The 21,199-nt window shown below is 37.4% G+C and overlaps 2 protein-coding genes across 5 annotated transcripts in view; one reads left to right on the forward strand and one right to left on the reverse strand.

The window, feature by feature from the left end:
* LOC309662282 (uncharacterized protein) overlaps positions 1–21,199 on the reverse strand; it is a 226,470-nt gene that overhangs the window by 62,015 nt on the left and 143,256 nt on the right. The window lies entirely within an intron of this gene.
* The window catches only part of PTPN4 (protein tyrosine phosphatase non-receptor type 4), a 174,994-nt gene that overhangs the window by 26,756 nt on the left and 127,039 nt on the right, over positions 1–21,199 (forward strand). For all 4 annotated transcript variants that reach the window (XM_082464732.1, XM_082464734.1, XM_082464735.1 and 1 more), the window contains exon 2: positions 6,500–6,654. In XM_082464732.1, the coding sequence (XP_082320858.1) occupies positions 6,517–6,654 (138 nt within the window). In that variant the 5' untranslated portion in view covers positions 6,500–6,516. The remainder of the gene's footprint in view (positions 1–6,499; positions 6,655–21,199) is intronic.

A 21,199-nucleotide genomic window follows, 5' to 3' on the forward strand; every position in this document is an offset into this window, starting at 1 on the left:
TAATTGAGGATCACTTGTAGGTGATGAGTCACTCTTCCCTTGCTGCTTTCAAGATTTTTGTTTTCTTTGGTTTCTAACAGTTTGACTACTATGTGTCTAGATGTGGATCTCTTTGAGTTTATCTTTTTGGAAGTTATTTGGTTTCTCGGATGTGATTTTTTTTTAAAAGTCAAATCTGGGGACTTATATGCCATTATTTCTTCAAATATTCTCTCTGCCCCCTTTTCTGTTGACTTTCTGAAACTTCCATTATGAATATGTTGATATGCTTGATGGTGTCTTTCAGGTTTCAAGCTGTTCTCATTTTTCCTCATTCTTTGTTCTTTCTGTTCCTCAAACTGTATATTCTCAATTGACTTATCTTTTTAAAAAATTTTTTAAAAAATATTTATTTATTTATTTGTTTGTTTATTTGGCTGCACCAGGTCTTAGTTGCGGCACTCAGGATCTTCGTTGTCGCATGCGGGATCTTCATTGCGGCATGCGGGATCTTCATTGCGGCATGCGGGATATTTTAGTTGTGGCATGCAGGCTCTTTTAGTTGTGGCATGCAAACTCTTAGTTGTGGCATTTGGGATCTAGTTCCCTGACCAGGGATTGAACCTGGGCCCCCTGCCTTGGGAGCGCAGAGCCTTAGCCACTAGACCAGTAGGGAAGTCCTTCAATTGACTTATCTTCAAGTTTGCTAACTCTTTATTATATTAGCTCAAATCTGTTAAGCCCTTCTATTTTAAATTTCAGTTATTATACTTTTTAATTACAGAATTCTGAATTGCTTGTTTAAAAAGTAATTTCTGTGTTTTTATTTATATTCTCCATTTGGTGTGATATTGTTCTCAGCTTTCCTTTGGTTCTGTAGTTGTGGTTTATTTTATTTAACATATTTATAACCCTTGATTTTTGTAGAGTAAGTTCATTGTGTGAGCTTCCTCAGGGACAGTTTCTATTGAACTCCCTTTTTTTTTTCTCTTTCTCTCCTGTATGTGGGTCATTCTATCGTGCTTTTTTCTTTGTTTTGTATTTACATTTTTGGAATTTTGCATGTTGAATTCTGTACTTTTAAAATAATATTTTATCAACTCTAGAAATCGCATTCCTTCCTCCCTGGTCTTTTATTGTTGCTCTTTTTGTTTTTGTTACTGTTTGTTTATTTAGTGTTGCTTTGATTATTTAGTTTGTTTAGTGGTCTTCCTGAACTAATTTTATAAGATCTGTATGTCATTGTGTTGCTGCACTGTTTTTCCTCAGTTAACTTAGTAGTCAGCTAATGAATGGACAGATTTTCTTACATACTGTGAACCACTAAGTTTTCCAACCTTTGCTGACGTGGTTTTCAAGGCTTTATAGCCCTGCTTTAGCCTTCACATCTTGTTTTTGCAGAGCTTCAAGGTTATCAAAAAGTGAGAGATTAGGGCTTTTTCAGCTCTTTCCTGGGCATGTGCATAGTTCTCACAGGCTGATGGCCTTCTGGATTCCCAGGCATCTGTTGGAGCTTCCCAAAACCCTTTGTGAACATCCCACTCCTCCAGTTTTGGGGGTTTGTTTTTGGTCATCCTCTTTTTCATCCCAGCTGTACTTAGATCAGTGCCTGGCACAGACAACAAATTTTTGTTGAATGACTGGATGAATATATGAATGAATATACTGGTAATCTACTTAGAAATTATTCCTGGTGTTTTTTAATGGAAAAGATATTTTTCACATACATGAGTGTAAAACTCAGTTTATTCTTCTAAGCTTTTTTCTTTTTTCAAGAAATTTTTTTAAAATTTAGAGATTACTTAAATGCTGCAGAGGGTGTGGAGAAAAGGGAACCCTCTTACACTGTTGGTGGGAATGTAAATTGGTGCAGCCACTATGGAGAACAGTATGGAGGTTCCTAAAAAAACTAAAAATAGAATTACCATATGATCCAGCAGTTGCACTCCTGGGCATATATCTGGAGAAAACTGTAATTTGAAAAGATATATGCACCCTAGTGTTCATAGCAGCACTATTTACAATAGCCAAGACATGGAAGCAACCTAAGTGTCCATCGACAGATGAATGGATAAAGAAGTGGTATATATATATACACAATGGAATATTACTCAGCCATAAAAAAGAATGAAATATTGCCATTTGTAGCAACATGGATGGACCTAGAGATTATCATACAAAGTGAAGTAAGTCAGAGAAACACAAATAATATATCACTCATATTTGGAGTCTAAAAAAATAATACAAAGCAACTTATTTACAAAATAGAAGCAGCCTCACAGACATAGAAAACTAACTTATGGTTACCAAAGGGGAAGGTGGGGGAGGAATAGATTAGGAGTTTGAGATCAGCAGATACAAACTAATATATATAGGATAGATAAACAACAAGGATTTACTGTATAGCACAGGGAACTATATTTAGTATCTTGAAATAGCCTCTAGTGGAAAAGAATCTGAAGCTGTACACTTGAAACTAATACATTACTATAAATCAACTGTAGATAAATAAAATTTTTAAAAATTTAAAGATAACTATTTGATGAATTTAGTTTTTCCTCAGTGGTTAGAGGTTAACATCAAACCAAATAATCAAATAAAATTATTTAAAGCTCTCAGTTAGCAGGGTCTAAATTAAAAAGGTTTTATTGTAAATAATAGGATACCAACATCTTGTGACAATCCATATTTGAGAGTATTAAATATTTAGAACAGATAGTGCATTTCTGTAATAGGGCTGAGCAATGCAGATTTCTCCATTCTTTTAAAGTTCATTTACAGCTGAAGACAACACACATTTATTTTCTCTCGGTTTTTGTGGGTTAGGTGTATGAGCACAGCTTGGCTGGAGCTGACAAAGTTGCAAGCTAGGTGTTGACTGGACTGCGGCAGCTTGGGAAGTTGAGGTCTTCAGTCCCTTGTTGACTGTCAGCCCACAGAGGCCCTGTGCTTCCTTGCCACATGGCCCTGTCACGGGCCCTCTTGCTGCATGACAGATAATGTCTTTAAAGCCTGCAGCAGAATTCCTTTCACTTCAGGAAGGGCCTAGTCTTCGTTTTAAGGGCTTTCACTTGGTTAAGTCTGAGTTCTGATCTATATTATTTTCTTTTTATCTCTAAAGAACTTCTTTTAACATATCTTGCAAAGGTCCACTGGCAACAGATTCCCTCTATTTTTAAACTTTTGTTTGAGAAAGTATTCGTCTTTCTCTTTTGAAAGATAATGTTGCAGGTTGCAGAATTGTAAGTTGAGGGGTTTTTTCCTCAGCATTTTAAGTATCTCACCCCACTCTCTTCTTTCTTGCTTAGTTAAGAAGTCAGGTGTAATTCTTATATTTGCTCCTCTATAGCTAAGGTGTTTTTTCTTCTTGTTTATCTTTGATTTTTCTGTAGTTTTAAAGGATACGGCTAAGTATAGGGTTTTTGGTCTTGGGTTTGGTTCTTGTGGGGGTTTTGTTTGTGTTTTTTTCTCTCTTCTTGCTGTTGGTGGGAATGTAAATTGGTGCAGCCACTGTGGAGAACAGTGTGGAGGTCCCTTAAAGAACTAAAAATAGAACTACCATATGATCCAGCAGTCCCACTCCTGGGCATATATCTATGCCCAATATATCTGTTAGTGGCTGCACCAATTTACATTCTTCTTACACGTATTTTACATCATTTGTATTTGTCCCACAGTCCTTGGGTATTCTGTTTTGTTTTTTTCAGTCTTTGTTCTTTTTGCTTTTGGTTTTTGGGGATTTTATTGATACATCCTCTAGCTCATAGAGTCTGTCTACTAATAAGCCCATGAAAGGCATTTTTCATATGTGTTGCAGTGTTTTTTACCTGTAATGTTCCTTTTTAGTTCTTTCTTAGGATTTTCTTCTCTTTGCTTGCATTGCCCATCTATTCTTGCATTCTGCCTATTATAGCCTTTAGCATATTATTAATCATAGTTGTTTTAAATTCCCTGTGTGGTCATTCCAACACACCTTCCTGTCTGGTTCCGATGCTTGCCCTGTTTCTTCACATTGTGTTTTTTTTCCCCTTTTGGTATACCTTATAAAATTTTCTCGATAGGCAGACATTATATATATTGGTAAGAGGAACTTCAGTAAATAGGCCTTTAGTAATGGGGGGAAAGGAAGCATTCTGTAGTCTTGTGGTTAGGTTTCAGTATTTTAGTGAGCGTAGGCCTCTGGACTATGAACTACACAAGGATTTCTCGTTTTTTTTCTCTCCCCTTATGGGGGGCAGGATGGCTAGTGTGGGCTGGACTTGGGTATTTCCCTTCTCCCTCTAGAAGGCTGGAGTCAGCTGGAATTGAGTACTGTCCTTGCCCCAGGTCAGTTAGGTTTTGGTTAACTCGTTTCTCTTGAGAACAGCCCTTGTTAAGAAGAACAGAGCACTCTGGTATACAGTTGACCCTTGGACAACCTGGGGGTTCAGGGTGCTGACCCCGCACAGAGTTGAAAAATCATGTAGAGTCGTCCCATGGGATCCATGGGGGATTGGTTTCAAGACGTACTGCAGATAGCAAAATCCACCAATGCTCAGTCTCATAATCAGTCCTCTTTATCCATGGATTCAACCAACTGTGAATCATGCAGTGCTGTATCTATTGAAAAGAATCCACGTATAAGTGGACCCGTGCAGTTCAAACCTGTGTTGTTCAAGGGTCAGCTGTATTTCATAATGGTCTTGTGTCCACCCCCTCCACCATCCCGCCCCTTGTGGGAAGTTCGGGTATTTTTCTCTGATATTTACTGTGGGAATCTGACGGAGCTCCTGGAGGTCAATCTCACAATATTGTGTGAGTCCTGCTATGGCTGGCCCCCTGGAGTTTTTCAAAAACTCTTGGAATTGTCCACATTGAGCTTCCAGCAAGTCATTAGTTGGATTCAGACTTTCCTACTCATGTACTGGTTTCCGTGGCAGTTTCAAGTAGAGACTTGAAGTCTCTACTCCCATAAGCTGTGACTCTTTCTCTTCACCTGTCTCTCCAATCTTTGGGACAGCAGTTTTCCCTGTGTCCTCTCTTATGGATCCAAGAAGGGTTGCTGATTTTCCAGTCTGTTCTGCTTTTTTTACTTGTTAGGATGGAGTGGGGACTTCCTGAGCTCTTTACATGTGGAACTGGAAACTGCCAATCACTGTCTTTTAATTGGTGAATTTTACTTGGCTAGCCCCTCTCTGTCAGCATGCCAAAGCTATTTTCCTCTATACAATTTTTATACGTATGTAACATTGACGTTTACTTTTAGCTTGAATCCTTTTGACGTGAACAGTATGATGTCAACTGCAGTTACTGAATACCATGTATTTGAATTGCTGTTTTTTTTTATTATTAATTTTTACTTATTAAATTTCTTAGTACTTATTGCTTACTTATATTTTAAAATTCTATACAGTTGTGTTTGTAGTGTAGTTTGTTTCCTTTATCCAGTTCTCTTTTATTATTTTTATTTTTAAAAAAATATTTATTTATTTGTTTGCCTCGGGTCTTAGTTGCGGCGGGCGGGCTCCTTAGTTGCGGCAGGCGGGCTCCTTGGTTGTGGCATGCGAACTCTTAGTTGTGGCATGCATGTGGGATCTAGTTCCTGGACCAGGGATCGAACCAAGGCCACCTGCATTGAGAGCGTGGAGTCTTAACCACTGTGCCACCAGGAGAGTCCCCCAGTTGTCTTTTAGAGGGAAGTTTTATGGATTTTAAACTTTGAATTTTTTAATGTCTGAAAATGTCTGTAACTTTATTCTTTCACATGAATGCTAATTTGGGGGGAACATAATTCTGTTTCAAATAATTTTCTTTCAGAACTTCAAAGCTACATCTTCATTGTCTTCTAACGTCAATTGTTGCTGAAAATGATGTGATACCCGTTTTTTTTTTTTTTATAGGCAGTCTTTGTTCCCTCTTAGGTTAAAAAATTGAGAAACAAAGATCTGTAGTCTTAAGTTTTCTATTTTGTTTTTGTTTTCCTAAGAATAGTTCTATTAGAATTAGTTTTCATTTGAGGTTAGTTAAAATGAAAGGGTATTGTTATATTAAAAAAAAAAAATCCCAACTAATAAACTCCCATGTTTCCCTCAAATCTTAAGCTTGAATAAAAGGAAAGGCCCTTGAGAGGTGAATAACCTTCCCTCCTGTTGCCATTCTCCAGTGTCTTTTTAATGCTTGCATCAATGAGTAATGCCCGGCTTCCTGAGGTAGCATATTTTCCTTCTTCCTTTTTGGCTGCTCCTAAATTTATATATTTTGAATTGGAATATGGCTACCTCAGCAATTTGTGTATTGTCTTCTTAATGGACAGTTCAAAACAAAGCTCCTCTTCCAGGCAATTGTAATTTTAGTTTACATGATGAACTATGTATGATATTTTCTTTTATGCCTACAGTTCCTATCCAGGTGTTTCAAAATTTGTAACTGCTTTTTACCTAAGGTTAATTGAAAAATATGTAATAACTTTGTACCTTTTTATATAAATAATTTGTATCTTCAGCTGTCCCTTTATTTAGTTAATTTTTTTTTTTCAACTTAGACCTTGTGTGGACAGTAATGACCTCACGTTTCCGATTGCCTGCTGGCAGAACCTACAATGTACGAGCATCAGAGTTGGCCCGAGATAGACTGCATACAGAGGTGGTTTGCAACATCCTTCTTCTGGATAACACTGTACAGGCTTTCAAAGTTAATGTAAGTATTTTACGTCTTTTTTAATTTTAATAATCTGGTTATAAATCTGAATTTAGATTAAATTTTAAAACTAAAATTGTTTAATCGTAATGCAGTTTGAAAAGCCTTCTTCAAAGAGGAAAGTCTTGTTAGTTTGGTTTTGTAACTATCAAATACACGTTCTAATTCAAGGTCTTTTAAGGGGTTGACAGACCAGCAGTGCATTATTAGTGGAGCAGGTCAATAGTATGTAGGTGGTTTTTATAAATGTGCTTGAGGGTGCGGGAAAGGAACTTTGTTCTCATAAATAATTTATACATTCCCATCGTGATCTTATTCTACTGTCTGTGAAGAAAATTTCTGCTAAACAAAGATAAATAGCAGCCCTGATCTTATCTGAGCCTTATCTGAAACATTTATTCAACAAATGGTTGTTCATCCTACTTGTGTCCAGCTTTATTTGCTCCACATTGTGGGTTTCACCTGTGTGGTGTGTTAGCAGTAGTTGGTTCATTTTCATTGCTGTCTAGTACTCTCTTGTATGAGTACACCACAGTTTACTTATCCATTTATTTATCTCCATTTATTTGTCCAGTTTATCGTTTGTATATATTCGGGTTGTTTCCACCCTGGGCTCTTATCAGTAATGTTGCTGTGAACATGTCTTGATATATGCAAAGGCATTCCTCTTTTTTATTTAAATGATCCACACCTACAGAAAGGGGAGAGACTAGTGTCGTGAATACCCACCTAACCTTTTTGTAGATTGACCTGTTGTTAACATTTTGCTCATTTCCTTTATCTTTCTTTTTCTCTGTGTGTGTTTTCTGACCCTTCTGAAAGTAGGTGGTACACTTCACCTGTGTTTCAGCAGCCTCAGGATATCATAAATTACAGCTATATCATTATCACACCCCAAAATTTAATATTATGAAAATAATAGTATCTAATATATAGTCCATATTGAAACTGGAATTCCTCATTCCTCATTTCCACATCTCCAGGATAACACCTTCATCTGTTTCCTGCTGTGTTACGCAGGTATTTCTAGACTTTGAAATCTTTAAGTAGTATAAAATATTGATCTTCTGAAATCCTGCCTTTTGTGACAACATGGATGGACCTTGGCATCATGCTAAGTGAAATAAGTCAGACAGAGAAAGACAAATACAGTATGATTTCACTCATATGTGGAATCTAGAAAAGCTGAACTCAGAATGGTGGTTGGCAGGGGCCGAGGGATGGGGAAAATGGGGAGATGTTGGTCTGAGGGGACAAACTTCCAGTTACAAGATGAATAAGTTCTGGGAGCTAATGTACAGCATGGTGACTAATGGCAACAGTACTGTGTTCTATACTTGAAAGTTGCTAAGAGAATAAAATCTTAAATATTCTCACAACACATTATGTTTATGCTGTATTTCCCATCTAGCATAATTTTCCTGTTGGGCACTTTAGTTGATAATAGTATTGTATTTTTCAATGTGGAAATCAACGTGCTATTTAATTAGTCTTATAGGAAGACATATATTTAGCGCATTTATTTTATTTTTGTTTATATTTAGACCTTTTAATATATATTATATTGATATATTTATTGATTTTTTTAAAAGATTTATTATTTATTTATTTAATTTATTTTTGGCTGTGTCGGGTCTTAGTTGCTGGCACATGGGATCTTTGTTGAGGCGTGTGGGATCTTTTATTGCGGTGCGCGGGCTTCTCTCTAGTTGTGGCATGAGGGTTTTCTCTTCTCTAGTTGTGGCCCATGCGCCTCTGTAGTTATGGTGTGCAGGTTCCAGAGTGTCTGGGCTCTGTAGTTTGTGGCATGCGGGCTCTCTAGTTGAGGTGCGAGAGCTCAGTAGTTGAGGTGCACAGGCTTAGTTGCCCTGTGGCATGTGGGATCTTAGTTCCCCGACCAGGGATCGAACCTGTGTCCCCTGCATTGTAAGGAGGATTCTTTACCACTGGACCACCAGGGAAGTCCCAATATATTTAAATATCAGTTCTAATTGAGTTGAGTTTATTACTAGAAACTTTCTCTACCATTATTTTAGGATATCAGAAAACTTAAGAGGAACAATATGAGAAATTGACTGTTGGATATGTAGTATGTTTATTCCTCTGAGTCTCAGGGCTGGAATCATTCAGAGTGTCTGAGTTGGTTTGCACTTTTGTTACAGATGCTGATTATTTTAATCTACATGAATGGTTCCCTAGTTATGTAGCTTTTAGCCTGTGCAGTGGTTCATGATAGCCTGCAAACTAGTAGGGGAGCTTGAACCTCTGCTAGTTATTCTCTCATGTCCATTAAGTACCTTTAAGTCTCAGAAATCCCCACTGTTGGCAGCTGCTACGCTCACCAGCATCTCTGTTCACCAGGAAGGAGAACCACTTAGTTTCCTTTGGAGACTACCGACGAATGATTTGTAACGTCTTAGCTGTTGCAGGCATTGCTTTCCTTAAAGATTTCTGTACCACAGATCAAATATTCATTGTTGCCAAAGCCTGCTTTTTTTCCATCTGGGGTTTATCTCATCAAAGTTTTTCCTTTATATTTTCCTGAGAGAAAATGTGGTACTAAAGGAGTTGATACAACTTCATGAGTTTTTTCTCTTTCTCTTTCTCTGTTGTGGACATAGGAGTGAGGTAAGCCCGTAAGTGTTGCTTCAGCTTCAAGTTCTGTTTACATAGTCATTCTTTTTACTGTAGCCAGCCTATGGAATTGTCTCCCTCATGCCCTAAATTCATCATCAATTCACCAAAAACTTGTTTCCATTAATACTTTAAAATGTATAGTATCTGTACTACAGGGATTGATTTCACCAACCTATGAGGATTTTTTGCCTAAATTTTGTTTTTATTTTCACTTTGGTACACCTGTATAGCAGTAGGCTGTGTGATAAGGAAGAGTTCTGTAAAACCAACCTGTTCCAGTTATTAGGACTGCATAAGAAATTACCCCCAAACTTAGTGGCATATTTATTATCCTCAGGGATTCTGTGAGTCACAGATCCAACAGGGATGATTTATACCTGCTGCATTTGTTGGGCCTCAGCTGGAAGACTCAAAGCTGGAGGCTAAAATCATTTGAAGGCTTACTCAGCTTGTATGACTGATACCTGAGACCTTCGCTGGGGCTTGAACACCTGTGTGTGACCTCTCTGTGTGCCCTGAGCTTCTTCATAGCACAGTGGCTGCCTTCTAAAAGTGAGCATCTCAGAGAGAGCACCAGGCTCTAGTCGTATTACCGTTTCTCGTCTGGCCTTGAAAGTCACATAATGTCACCTCCACCATATTCTGTTTGTCAGGGCTATCACAGAGCCACACTTGGGATCAAGGAAAGGGAAATAGACTGTCTCTTGATGGAAAGTGGCAAGGTTCTAAAAGATCACGTGGGGTGGGAAATATTGCTGCAGACTCTTTTGGGAAAGTATAGTCTGCCAACGTGTCCCCCTGGTGGAGGCTTCCGTGTGACCACAGCCTCTCCACTTCGCTGTACCTGTGTTCTGCTTTTGTATAGACTTAGGAATGTGCTCCCGGGACCCTCCCTTGCGACTCGAAGGAGGGCCGACTTACTAGAGGGCGGAGATGAGAGCGAGTTGAATGTTTACTCTCTGCCTTTTGTGTCATTTAAATTGCTCTGTGCTTCTGGGCTTTATATATTTATTTTATATGTGAATGTATATGTATAAAATTGACATATATAGAGTTATATTTGGAAAAACTGAAATAATATTCAAAATGTATGGTCATTTATTCAGCACATGTGATTCAGTGCACAATTCTGAGGCACTTCACAGGTAGCAGTATTTAAAGACAAAACGAAACTTATGCAGTGAGGATTTTTGTTTACTTTCATTTTTGTCCACATTGCATTTTCCCTCAGTTTTCTTTTTGTTCTCTTTGTAATGTATCTCTTATGTACTCAATAAAGAATAACTGATAACTTTTCTTATTGAAATACAATTGATTTATAATATTGTGTTGTTTCTGGTGTACAGCATAGTGATTCTTTTTTTTTTGGTAGATTATATTCCATTATAGGTCATTACAAGATATTGGGTATAATTCCCTATGCTATACAGTAAATCCTTGTTGCTTATCTATTCTGTGTATAGTAGTTTGTATCTGTTAATCCCATACGCCTAATTTGTTCCTCCCCTTTGGTAATCATATGTTTGTTTTCTATGTCTGTGAGTCTGTTTCTGTTTTGCATATACATTCATTTGTATTATTTTTTAGATTGCACAGATGAGTGATACCATATAGCATTTGTCTTTCTCTGACTTACTTCACTTGGTATGATAATCCCTAGGTCCATCCACGTTGCTGCAAATGGCATTATTTCATTCTTTTTTATGGCTGAGTAGTATTCCATTGTATATATGTACCACATCCTCTTTATCCATTTATCTGTTGGTGGGCACTTGGGTGGCTTCTTTGTCTTGGTTGTTGTAAACAGTGCTGCTATGAACATTGGGGTGCATGTATCTTTTCGAATTAGTGTTTTTGTTTTTTCCAGATATATACCGAGGAGTGGAATTGTTGGATCATATGGCAATTCTGTTTTTAGTTTTTAAGGGATCTCACCAATTTACATTCCCACCAACAGTATATGAGGGTTCCTTTTTCTCACACCCTCTACAACATTTGTTATTTGTAGGCTTTTTGATGATGGCCATTCTGACCGTTGTGAGGTGATACCTCATTGTGGTTTTGATTTGCGTTTCTCTAATAAATAGCGATATTGAGCATCTTTTCATGTGCCAATTAGTCATGTGTATGTCTTCTTTGGAAAAATGTCTATTCATGTCTTCTGCCCATTTTTTGATTGGATTGTTTTGTGGTATTGAGTTATAAAAGCTGTTTGTATATTTTGGATATTAACCCCTTTTCAGTCGTATCATTTGCAAATATTTTTTCCCATTCCATAAGTTGTCTTTTTGTTTTGTTGATAGTTTCCTTTGCTGTGCAAAAGCTTTTAAGTTTAATTAGATCCCATCTGTTTATTTTTGCTTTTATTTCTTTTGCCATGGGAGACTGAGCTAAGAAAATATTGCTACAATTTACATCAACGAGTGTTTCGCCTGTGTCCTCTTCTGGAAATTTTATGGTGTTGTGTCTGGCATTTAGGTCTTTAAAGTGTTTTGAGTTTATTTTTGTGTGTGGTGTGAGGAAATGTTCTAAATTTATTGTTTTATGTGTAGCTGTCCAGCTCCCAGCACCACTCACTGGGGCAGCACCAGACAGTTGAAGAGACTACCTTTCTCCATTGTATTACGTTCTTTCCTCCTTTGCTGTAGATTAATTGACCCTAGGTACATGGGCTTGTTTCTGGGCTCTCTAATGGATAATTTTTTAAAATGATACCAGTACTTCAGTTGTGAGTGAAAGATGCAATAAATCATAGGTTTTTTCCCCTTGAAATAAAATGAAATTCAATTAATAATATTCTAGTTATGTTATAGCTTGGGTTGATGAATATTTAGTTGGCTGAACCTCACTTTGTTTTCATCTGGTAAAGTATTTGTTAACCAAATCTGTAGTACAAACTGGATTATAGAGTTGGGGTTAGCGGGTGGATGCTGATTGAAATGGGAAGCAAAAGGAGTATAAGGATGATGGATTTACGTAAACGGAACTTACTTGGAATCATTTGACAGTCATATTTGTAAAGGAGGATAGGGTTTGGGGAATTTTTTCCTGGTTATTGTTCCACTGTCTTTATTTTTCACATGAGAAGATAAGTTTAGAGTCATTAGGTTACTTGCCAAGTTGGTAGCAGAGCCAGTAATGTGTGTGTGTATGTGAGAAGGTCTGTTTGGACCTCTTATTTTCAACTCTTACCATTTTATTAAGTATTATTTCTAGCCCTACTTACATTTGATTGCTTTATTTTTTGGCCACACTGCGCGGCACGTGGGATCTTAGTTCCCTGACGAGGGATGAAATCTGTGCCCCCTGCAGTGGAAGTGCGGGGTCTTAACCACTGGACCGCCAGGGAAGTCCCTAAATTTGATTTCTTAATTCCTTTAAAAATGCTATCATTTACACATCATCCAGATTCCCTAAGAAATTTTTTGTTTTTACATTTATTGGTTTATTCATGTACACAATTTAAAATAATTGTTCTATAAAGTGTCACAACAAAAACTAACAGAACCCTAAACCTACCCTGTTGCCCCTTAGAAGTAACTGCATTTGACACATTTAGTTTTTCTCTCATATTTATTACCATGGTTCTAAAAAATATGCTTACAGTATGTCTGGTTTTGTCTGGTTTGTTTTCTGTTGTTTGTATTACGTATTGACTTTGGAGGATGAGACTTTACCTCTCCTTCCCCTCCATACACACATACTTCCTCTCTGTCATCCTTTCAATAAACAAAGTAGTTATATAGTAATATTTGGTTAGTTCAGAATGTCTTTTCCCTAGAGGGAAATCCTTCAGTCATCTGGCTGGAGCTTGTGGAGCCCTGACTGGGACTTCTTAGAGCTGAGGGAGAGAAGGGGACTAGGGAGGTCTCAGCTCTTCCGTAGGTAGACTTCCATTTATCATGTGGATTTCCCCTGTTTTCAGCTCAGTGAAAATTAATCAACTGTCCCTGATGTCTCTGAGTCCGGATTATCACTGGCTTATTTTCTTCAGAGTGACTCTGTAGTTCTTGCATGATTGGCAGAGGGACGGGGAGTGAGAGCTGGTCATGAAGAGCAGTCTCAGACTCGCTCTGAGTGCTGCCCTCTCAGCATTGTCGTGGATCTTAAGCACACATTTGCGTCCAGTCTGCCTTGTTTATTAGCCTTGAAGTCTCTCAGATTGACTTGCAACATCTACTCTGAAGGAGAATTTACTGTTTACGAAGGTGTTTTGAGGAAAATCAGATGTTAAAATGGAAGTGGGCATATTTAGTGCAAAAAGATGTGATAATTGGCCAATTGTCGTAGTGTTTGAAAATTCCAAGATTGTAGTATGTGATAGATTATTAAATCTTTTCTCTATTTTGAATTTTTTTTCCTAAACTATATCATGTTAAGCATGAGAAAAGTATCAATGAGATTTATAATTGTGCACAAAGTTACCATATTTCTTGGTTTATTCTTTGATTGTTTTTGTTTTTATCAGGCATGTTTAGTTCTTAGGTCTTAATATCATATTTGTCATGCATAAGTCTTTACTGATAAAGACATTTACTTCTATTGAAAGATTTCCTAGGCAGTTATCCAATGATGAATTTATAAGTTTTTATTTTGAAGATTTACTGGTCCTGTGATTATACACAAGTTGCTCTACCTTACTGTATTGCAGACTCATTTGTTAGGAAAGAACACCTGTCTTGCATAGGATGTTTAGAATTAAATGAGAGTATTTTGATGTGTTGTTTATGTGTCTGACTCACACATTTAGAAAGGTTGATTCTTCTTTGCTTTATTGCTTGTGATCCAGTCGACCTATTCTCTAGTTCCAGAAATGTTTTCTTGGAAGAATATCATTATTAAAATTTCACAAAACAGCGGTCTCCTAATTGCTTTATGTGAATATGTGATATTCTTACCTGTGTACTGTTGCACATGTACAGTTTCCAAAACCCAGTTTGTTTCTGGCATATTGATTAAAAATACATGTACACGGGAATTCCCTGGTGGTCCAGTGGTTAGGACTGTGCTATCACTGCCCAGGGCCCGAGCTCCATCCCTGGTCAGGGGATTAGGATCCTGCAAGCTGCACAGCATGGCCAAAAAAAATAAAAATAAATAAGAATAAAAATACATGTACATGGAAATTGTAAAAATCCAAGTATATTCTTAAAGTGTAAAGAGGAGGGACTTCCCTGGCGGTCCAGTGGTTAAGACTTCTAATGCAGGGGCTGCAGGTTCGATCCCTGGTTGGGGAACTAAGATCCCACATACCTCGTGGCCAAAAAATCCAAAACATGCAATATTGTAACAAATTCAATAAAGACTTTAAAAATGGTCCATGTCAAAAAAAACTTAAAAAAAAAAAAGTAAAGAGGAAACAGTTGTCAAATATTACATTTTTGAGGACTTCGCTGGTGGTGCAGTGGTTAAGAATCCGCCTGCCAATGCAAGGGACATGGGTTCGAGCCCTGGTCTGGGAAGATCCCACATGCTGCGGAGCAGCTAAGCCCGTGCACCACAACTGCTGAGCCTGCGCTCTAGAGCCCGCGTGCCACAACTACTGACGCCCGTGCACCTAGAGCCCAGGCTCTGCAACAAGAGAAGCCACTGCAATGAGAAGCCTGTGCACCACAACGAAGAGTAGCCCCTGCTTGCCGCAACTAGAGAAAGCCCGCTGCCCGCAGCAACGAAGACCCAACGCAGCCAAAAATAAATAAATAAATAAATAAATTTAAAAATATATTACATTTTTGAGAATTAGGTATTTTTTATCTTGGTACTAGTACAGTAAATTAAGTTGTCATTGTTCATTTACTTTATTTAATGACAACAATTATTTAGTGCCTCATATATTATGGGAAAAAGTTTCAGAAAATAGCTGTAAGCCATTAAAATTTTGATAAATATGATGGATTCTATTTAGAAAGATTCTGTAGCTTAGTGTCCCCTACTCTAGAAATTATGTATAGTTTTTTTGTTTATTTATTATAATATGTATAATACATGTTATACACTGTGGTGCACAGATCTTTACTCTACAACTCAATGAATGTTTATCTATGTATACATCCAGATTAAGCTATTGAATACTTCACTCACCAAGAAAGATTCTCTTGTGCTCTCTAAGTATTTCTTACTCCATTTTATCTCCTTTATTAGCTTTTCTTGATTAACCTTTTAATGTCATACTTTTAGTGATTACCTTAGAAATTGCAAAATGTGTCATGACTTACAAAAGTCTGCCTTTATTTAGTACAGTTGACTGTTGAACATAACAGATTTGAAATGTGTGGTTCCACTTATACGTGGGTATTTTTCAATGAAGACATACTTCAGTGAATACATACATATTTTTCAGTGAATACATACACAGTCCACATTTGGTTGAAACTGCAGATGCGGAACCGTGGATATGTAGGCTGACCACAAAGTTACACACAGATTTTCAACTGCGTGGAGGGTCAGCACTCCTAACCCCCAGGTTGTTCAAGGGTCAGCTGTACGTCTACCATGTTCCCCTCCAAATGCAGAAACCTTAAAGCAGTTTAAATCCATTTACCTGCCTCCTACTTTTTTGCTATTGTTCTTATGTAGTTTTGCCATCCTCCTCATATGTTTTAAACCCTACGAGACATTGTTATTATTGCTTTAAATAGTTAACAGTCTATTATATTTCCCTTTATATTTAAACTTTTTGCAGCTCTTCATTTCTTATATATCCATGCTTCCATCTAGAATCTTTTCCCTTCATCCGAAAGAACCTCTTTTATTATTTTCTGAAATAGAGTCTGTTAATACAGTCTTTCAACTTTTTGTTTGTCTGAAAATGTATTTACTTACTCCTTATTTTGGAGGATATTTTTCCTGGGTATAGAATTCTACATTGATTTTTTTCTTTGTAGTTTAAAGATGTTGTTTCATTGACTTTCTCTTGAGGAGCCATCTTGAGAACTCATTTTTCATTCTTATTGTTCTTGAGCAGGACAAGAGATATGTCCTTTCTTCCTCTGTTTTTGAGTTTTTTCTCTATTTTTGATTCTAGTGTCTTGTCTGTAATATGGTTTTGCATTTATCTTGCTTGTGTGTTTGTGTGTGTTTGTGCGTTTATCTTGCTTGGTATTCACTGAGCTTCTTAAATCTGTAGGTTGATGTCTTATAAAATTTGAAAACTTCTTGTCCTTTACAGATTTAAATATTGCTTCTGGCCCATTTTTTCTTCTCTCCTTCTGGACTCCATTACATCTGTTAGACTGTTTGACTACATCCCACATCTAACATATGTTCTATTTTGTTGTTTATAATTTCTCTCTGTGTTTTGAATAGCTATTAACTTGTTTTTGAGTCTGCTAATTCTTTTCTTTTGCTGTGCTTATTTTGCTGTTAAACCATCCAACAAATTCTTCTGTTTCAGATATTGTATTCTGCAGTTCTAGAATGTCAGTATGATCATTTTTATAGATTATAATTCTGTTTTGAAGTATTTTATATTTTAATCCATTTTCTCTGTTCTCCCTCTATTGTCTTTAATATGTAATCATAATTATTTTGAAGCCCTCACAGACCAAGACCAATATGTAGATCCCTTATAAGTCTGTGTATTTTTGTGGACTGCTTTGTCTCTTGATTATTAATCACTTTCCCTGCTTCATGTACCTACTAATTTAGCATCGTATGATTGATGTTGTGAGCGTAATGTAGAGCAGTGGATAGCAAACTGTGACCCATGGGCCAAATCCAGCCTGGTGGCTATTATTATGTGTCCCATGAAGCTGAGAATGGATTTTTCATTTTTACAGGTTTTTGGTTTTGTTGTTGTTTTTTAAGAGAATGTGCAACAGAGACTGTTTATGGCCTTCAAAACCTAAACGTATTTACCTGCTGGTCCTTTATGGGAAAGGTTTCCTGACCCCTATTCAACCCCTAGTGTAGAAGCTCTGGACCGTTATCTTCCTCTAAATAGCATTGAATTTTATTCTGGCAGCCAGTTAAATTGCTAATGGACCACTTTGATCCTGTGGAGACTTAGTTTTAGCTGTTGTTAAATAAGATAAGTCTGTTCTAGCTTTGTTCTCATCCCTAGGGCATGGGTTGTCTAGGGTCTCAACTAAATGCTTGGGTTATTCATCACGGTCTCTGTTTCTTCGGAACCCTGCAGCCTCTGCAATCTTTGTTTAGCTAACAGCCTCCCAACAGCCATTCTCTGCTAGGCCTCTAGGAGTTTCACCCTGTGCATGCACAGCCTAGGAGGCAGATGAGAGCCGGGGAGTTTTATGTAGATTTCTGTAGCTTCTTCCCTTTGACTCTTTCCTCTATAATAACCTGCCCCCGCCCCCAACCCAACTTACCTTAGCAACCTCAAACAATAATTTTAGTTTTCTCATCCTAGCAAGATAGCCACTCTGCTTGGGCTCCGTTTCTCTACATCATGATTTGGAAAATGCCCTTAAGGAGAAAGCCAGCATGAATGTGGGATTTGATTAATCTGGTTCTCTTCTCTCAAGGATCATAGTGCTGTGTTGGGTGTTGTCTAATGTCTGCAAATAGTTCATTTTCTCTCTCTCTCTTTTTATCTTTGGTCCAGCTTTTGTAGATGTTTATAGCAGGAGGGTATACTAACACTAGCTACTCCATCATGACAAGACCAAGAATTCTGATTGTTTTGAAATGGGAATATATATCTCATTACATAATAGTGGATTTTGATTTGAGAACATTTAACATATTGCTTGCTCTGTTCCTTGATCCACTGTTCAGTTAAGCCAAATAGAAGGACTCAGATCTCAATGAAAAATGGTAAATGTATGTGTCTTATAAAATCAGATTAGTCTAAGATATTATTGATTTGGTGAAGGGGATAAAATGGCACTTGCTTTCCAAAGAATGAGGCCCTAACAAGGTAGGCCAATGTCTTGTTCTTTTAGAAGATTTCAACTCAGGAGTCATCTGCCACATTTGAGATGCACCTTAACCCTAGGTGAGCTGGGCTCAGCTATTATCAGAGGAACTTTCTTTGGCTGATCAATTCTTAATAATTATTTAACAATTTTTTGTTTGTTGTTTACATATCCAGCATCTTTAAAACAATTTATAAATATTTTAACCCACAGTTTATCTCTTAACTGCCATATTCACAGTGTGCATGGAATACAGGGCTGGTATGCAGTACCTTCTGGCTTATTTCATATTCTTTGAGGGGACAATCATTTAAGTGTTTTTGCCATCATATAGGATATTTATATTGTACTGCATGTAAGGGCTGTCTGTATAGGCCACTGTTTCCCAAGATTAATTTGATGAAACTAGGTGGTTAGCTGGGGGTCTACTTTCTCTCTCTTGTTCTGTGTGTGTCTCTTTTGAAGTTGAATAGTGTGCCCTTCTCAGATAGATGTGATCTGTTCTTTGGAAAAGGATGCATGACATAGGTCTGTTTCCCTGCTAGAACTAGCAGACAGGCTTTCAGTATTCATTGGAGTGGTGTTGGTGACCACAGAAGGAGATAAAGGTTTTTTTTTTTTTTTTTTTTAATTTTATTTATTTTGGGCTGCGTTGGGTCTTCGTTGCCGCGCGCAGGCTTTCTCTAGTTGTGGCGAGAGGGGGCTGCTCTTTGTTGCAGTGCATGGGCTTCTTATTGTGGTGGCTTCTCTTGTTGTGGAGCATGGGCTCTAGGCACGCAGGCTTCAGTAGTTGCAGCACTTGGGCTCAGTAGTTGTGGTGCACGGGCTTAGTTGCTCTGTGGCATGTGGTATCTTCCTGGACCAGGGCTCAAACCTGTGTCCCCTGCATTGGCAGGTGGATTCTTAACCGCTGCGCCACCAGGGAAGTCCCCAGAGATAGAGTTTTTGTCACATAAGTAAGCTACACGGCTCACTCTCTGATGCTCCACTGCCTGTGATACCTGTGATAGGCCCTCCCCTGGGTGATTCTCTGTTCTGAGTGCCCTGTGGACCCAAGAATCCCCCAGAGGAAGCCCAGTGTGACCCTCTGCCCAGAGGCTGATGTTGGTGCTTGTGGTTGGATTCTGCTGAGCACAATACTGTAGAAAGGAAATTGCTTTTCGGCTTTGTACCCATTTAGAATGTTATTCATAACTCAAGTTAGGTAGTTAAGTATCTATATATTAGAAATTTGGTTTTATATTAAAGGTAGCATCTGTTTAGCCTTATTTGAGTCTTTGCCCTTATTTAACATTAATTTTAATAAAAAAGACTAGAAATAATTGTGCTTCCAATAGTTTAAAATAAAACAACCCTGGACTTGCATATATACACATGCATTGCATGTACACATACAGCAAAATTTATCACTTTCAAAAACCTTTATCTTGAAACTCTTTTCTCCTCCTGTTTGGGAATTCAGTATAGTAATATGTCTTCCTCTTCAATATTTTTCCTAGTAACTGGTTTTATGACTCTAATTTTTTCATTCACCTTTTGAATTCTACACATGATTTTTAATGTAACAGTTTGTTTAGTTTCCACAAAGAAAAGCAACAGCTGTGATATATGAGGAATTAGTAATACTGTTATGAAAAACATTTTTCTGAATGTACATACATTTCCTTTTGATGCTTCCTTTGATTTGTTTATAATAAACTTCAGAGTGTATAGTTTTTGCTGCTTCTTTTGCAGTTATTTAACTTTTTTCCCACGTAAAGGAAATCTGGAGAAGATAGGCCCTTAATTACATTTACTAGGTTCTTAAGTTTAGCACTAGGTTAATTTACAATTTTGGATTCACTATATATTTTTTTGATATCACTTAACTTTCTTCCTTAATTGACTTCATTGTTTACCTTTTTGTGATTATGCAAGGTAATTCACTGCTAAGCCACATAGTGTACTATGATTATATTTTGTTCTTCTAGAATTATCCATTGCCCCTTTTAAAAAAATCTGGTCAGTTTTCTTTCTGTAGGTTTTAGTTTTTTTCTTTTCCAATTGTACATGTATTTAAAGAGTCAAGTAGTCCTCCCTGTGTTACAGGGTGTATTACAAAGTAGCGGTCTTCTGCCCCTGTCCTTATAGCACTTCCCTAGAAACAACTAGCTTAATTCTTTTTAGTAGATTCTTTTAGTATTTGCCTATATTATCTCTAAATACCGTGTCTGTGTTGCTACTACTTAATTTTTCAGTTTTAGGCATTGTCTGTTGGTTGCCCATTTAAAAAGATGAGAATTTAGTTCTCTTTTACCTCTAAACCCCTACTTCTCATTTTATCAATATAATTGACTTTTATAATGTGTTTATGTTAGTATTCAGTGTATACAGTGTTATGTCTACGTAAATGCTGTTCATAGCTGAGCCACATAACACATTATTCTTTTCTTTTGTGCGAAACTTCTTGGTTTTCACAGTTGGTGTTTTTCACTCCCCTTTCCTCCCTCCCTCCCTCTCTCCCTCCCTCCCTCCCTCCCTTCCTTTTCCTTTCTTTTTCTTTCTTTCTCTCTAGCCCCTTAGTTTCCTATATATATTATTAATTACCCCAAACTCTTTAATAGTTGCCTGAATCTTCTCTTAATATGGTCTTCATGTCAGATATTCTCTTAAATTCACCTTTTTGGAGAAATCCAAGCACCTTCTGACGTGCTCCTTTTTGGAGTGGTTGCTCTATACACTTGGTGTATAACTAGAGTCACCCATTGCCATTATCTTGTTTTGAAGGTTCATGTAGATTATTCACAAAATCCACTGGTTCCCATTGTGGCACTCCTCCCTATCCTCCACTGTGCCTGGTGTCCCTAGGTTTGCAACCACCTGTGTTTATCTTGGAATATCTCAGGGGAGGTGTACAGTCATTTAGCTCTAGTGGATGGAATTGGAAACGAGAGATATAACTCGTCCCGACATGAATTTCCTACCACTTTCCTTCCAGATTTTAGCCTCATGCTTTCTTGTCACCTTTTCTGATACACATGCCTTCAGTTTCT

Source organism: Balaenoptera physalus, assembly GCF_965194825.1.
Source record: "Balaenoptera physalus genome assembly, chromosome: 6".
Lineage (NCBI taxonomy): Eukaryota > Metazoa > Chordata > Mammalia > Artiodactyla > Balaenopteridae > Balaenoptera > Balaenoptera physalus.